Below are 1,936 nucleotides of genomic sequence, written 5' to 3'. Positions count from 1 at the left end.
AATGGCAAGATCCAGAGAGCAAGAGATAAGACAGAATTGAATTTCACCAGCCATTTTGCACTGCTGCTGAGAGCCTCAAGAGCACCTGGCAGTGCTCTTACCTGGGGGGAGCTGCCACTTGCATGGCCAGATCTTCCTCCTGGACTTCCTCCAATTCAGGGATCACGGGAATGTCTGCAACAAGAGAAAGCAGCAGCAGTAAGTGGGGAGTGTTGTGTTCGCCTCTCACTAGAGACAAAAGTTCCCCTGCTTCACAGATATAAAACAACCTGTTTCTTTTCAGAGGAAAACACAAGAAAGTTATTTAGCAACAATTAAAAATACATTGTTTTATATTAAAACAAGGCAATAAAGCTTTGAACCTTGGGGTCAAAAGAAATATTGCAAGAGGAGCAGTTTTGGACTGGGTAGGGCTCCATAGGCCATGGACCATGCAATTGAACAGAACCTTGAAGCTGAAAGAAGCCAGCTGCACTAAAATCTGCTGCCTATCCTAAGACTGGCAAGAATTTGCTTCTTATGAGATGTGCTATCATTTGCTCAGCTCAGCTGCTAGTCATCTAGACTGTTAGAAATGAAATGTGGAGCTGAAACTGGGACGCCATATAAAACTACATGTTGAAGGAGCTGCGGGCAGAGTCTCAGGCTGTGCAGAGATGTGTGACTTTCCTAATAGCTGAGGAAGGAAGTGCTGGTGGTCTAGCAGATACAAGAGAAGGGAAGATGCATCTAGTTGTGGCATCATAAACTTTTCCATTATTTACAGTGTGACCCGGAATAGCTGTTGTCTGGGTCACTGGGTATTCCCAGCACAAGGACTACAGCTACTCCACCTAAAAAAGATGCTAGAGACACAAGAATGGAGGAGGAAGAACTGGGTGTACACTGAATCCTAAAGGAGCAAGGCTCTGATAGCACTGCATGCTTTTTGATTTGATGAAGTGCTGTAAACAGAGATGGAGAGAGCAAAAAAAGGAGGGAGCAAGAGAAGGGCAAGTAACTGGAGGCACAATGTGAAGCTGCTGCTGCACGGCAGCAAGCGGCTGGGCCTGGATTTGCCCCGTTATGCAGCCCAGACTGAGATGAATATTCAGGAGCTGGAGATACCTACGGTGCTCAGGGCTCCCAGCAGGGTCTTGCTGAAGAGCCCCGTGTCTGGTGGCCTGTCAGAGCTCTGCCCACCCAGCCACCCCCGGCCGGGGCAGCAGGCAGCCTGGCCAGCAGCACAGGGCTTGGGGCAGGCAGGGCCCGGGTGAGGTGGCTGTTCCAAGCCAGCCACACAGTGGGATTCCTCACTAATTGGCTGCCTGGCAGAAGGCTGAGTGGGACAGGGGCTGCAGCAAGAGCCTGGCCACAGCAAAGGCAGTGACAGCTTGGCCAGCTGCAGCAGGGCTGTGCTTCCCAGCTCCCCAGCCTCCCAAGGAGCAGGTGCCTGCAGAGTGGCACTCCAACTACAGCAAACTTCCCAAAGACATGTACAGGGAAACTGCAGCAACAGGCCTCAGGCTCCCAAGCTTTCCTCAGAGGGAGGAGGCATGTGCAAGAAATGCCCCACCAGTGTGTCGCTGGTTATTTGGGACAGATCTCTTCCCCCTCTGCTTGTAGGGACCATACACAGAAGGTGTTATCCTGCTGGCTCTTCCCTGCACGAGCTCCCGGCTCTTGGCAAAAGCTGTTAACAAAATGCATTTATGAGACAAAAAGCATCCCCGTGGACAGACAGACTGACATGTAGAGGCAGCTGGTAAAAGATGCTCAGTGATATCATGAGAGAAAGTCCCTGTATATAAGCAAAAAAGACCAAGAAGGGAACAGGCTGGTGAGACTGGTCCAAGGGGAAGAATGAAGCACTGTGCAGAGGTGCCCTATTAAGCCCAGGCAGAAGAGCATGGGAATGAGAAACAGTCTAATCTCTCCTGAGCTAATTTACCCTTTT

General features: G+C 50.4%; 1 protein-coding gene across 1 annotated transcript in view; it reads right to left on the bottom strand.

Annotated features, from left to right (window-relative positions):
* Nucleotides 1–1,936, bottom strand: part of IFT43 (intraflagellar transport 43) — a 49,865-nt gene that overhangs the window by 2,963 nt on the left and 44,966 nt on the right. Inside the window, exon 5 of the mRNA XM_009993889.1 lies at nucleotides 102–174. Coding sequence (XP_009992191.1) covers nucleotides 102–174 — 73 coding nt within the window. The remainder of the gene's footprint in view (nucleotides 1–101; nucleotides 175–1,936) is intronic.

This window comes from Chaetura pelagica, unplaced genomic scaffold (assembly GCF_000747805.2).
Source record: "Chaetura pelagica isolate M959 unplaced genomic scaffold, ChaPel_1.0 scaffold11, whole genome shotgun sequence".
NCBI lineage: Eukaryota > Metazoa > Chordata > Aves > Apodiformes > Apodidae > Chaetura > Chaetura pelagica.
The sequence above is the reverse complement of the archived record's forward strand: the minus strand, read 5'-3'. Positions and strand labels throughout refer to the sequence as shown.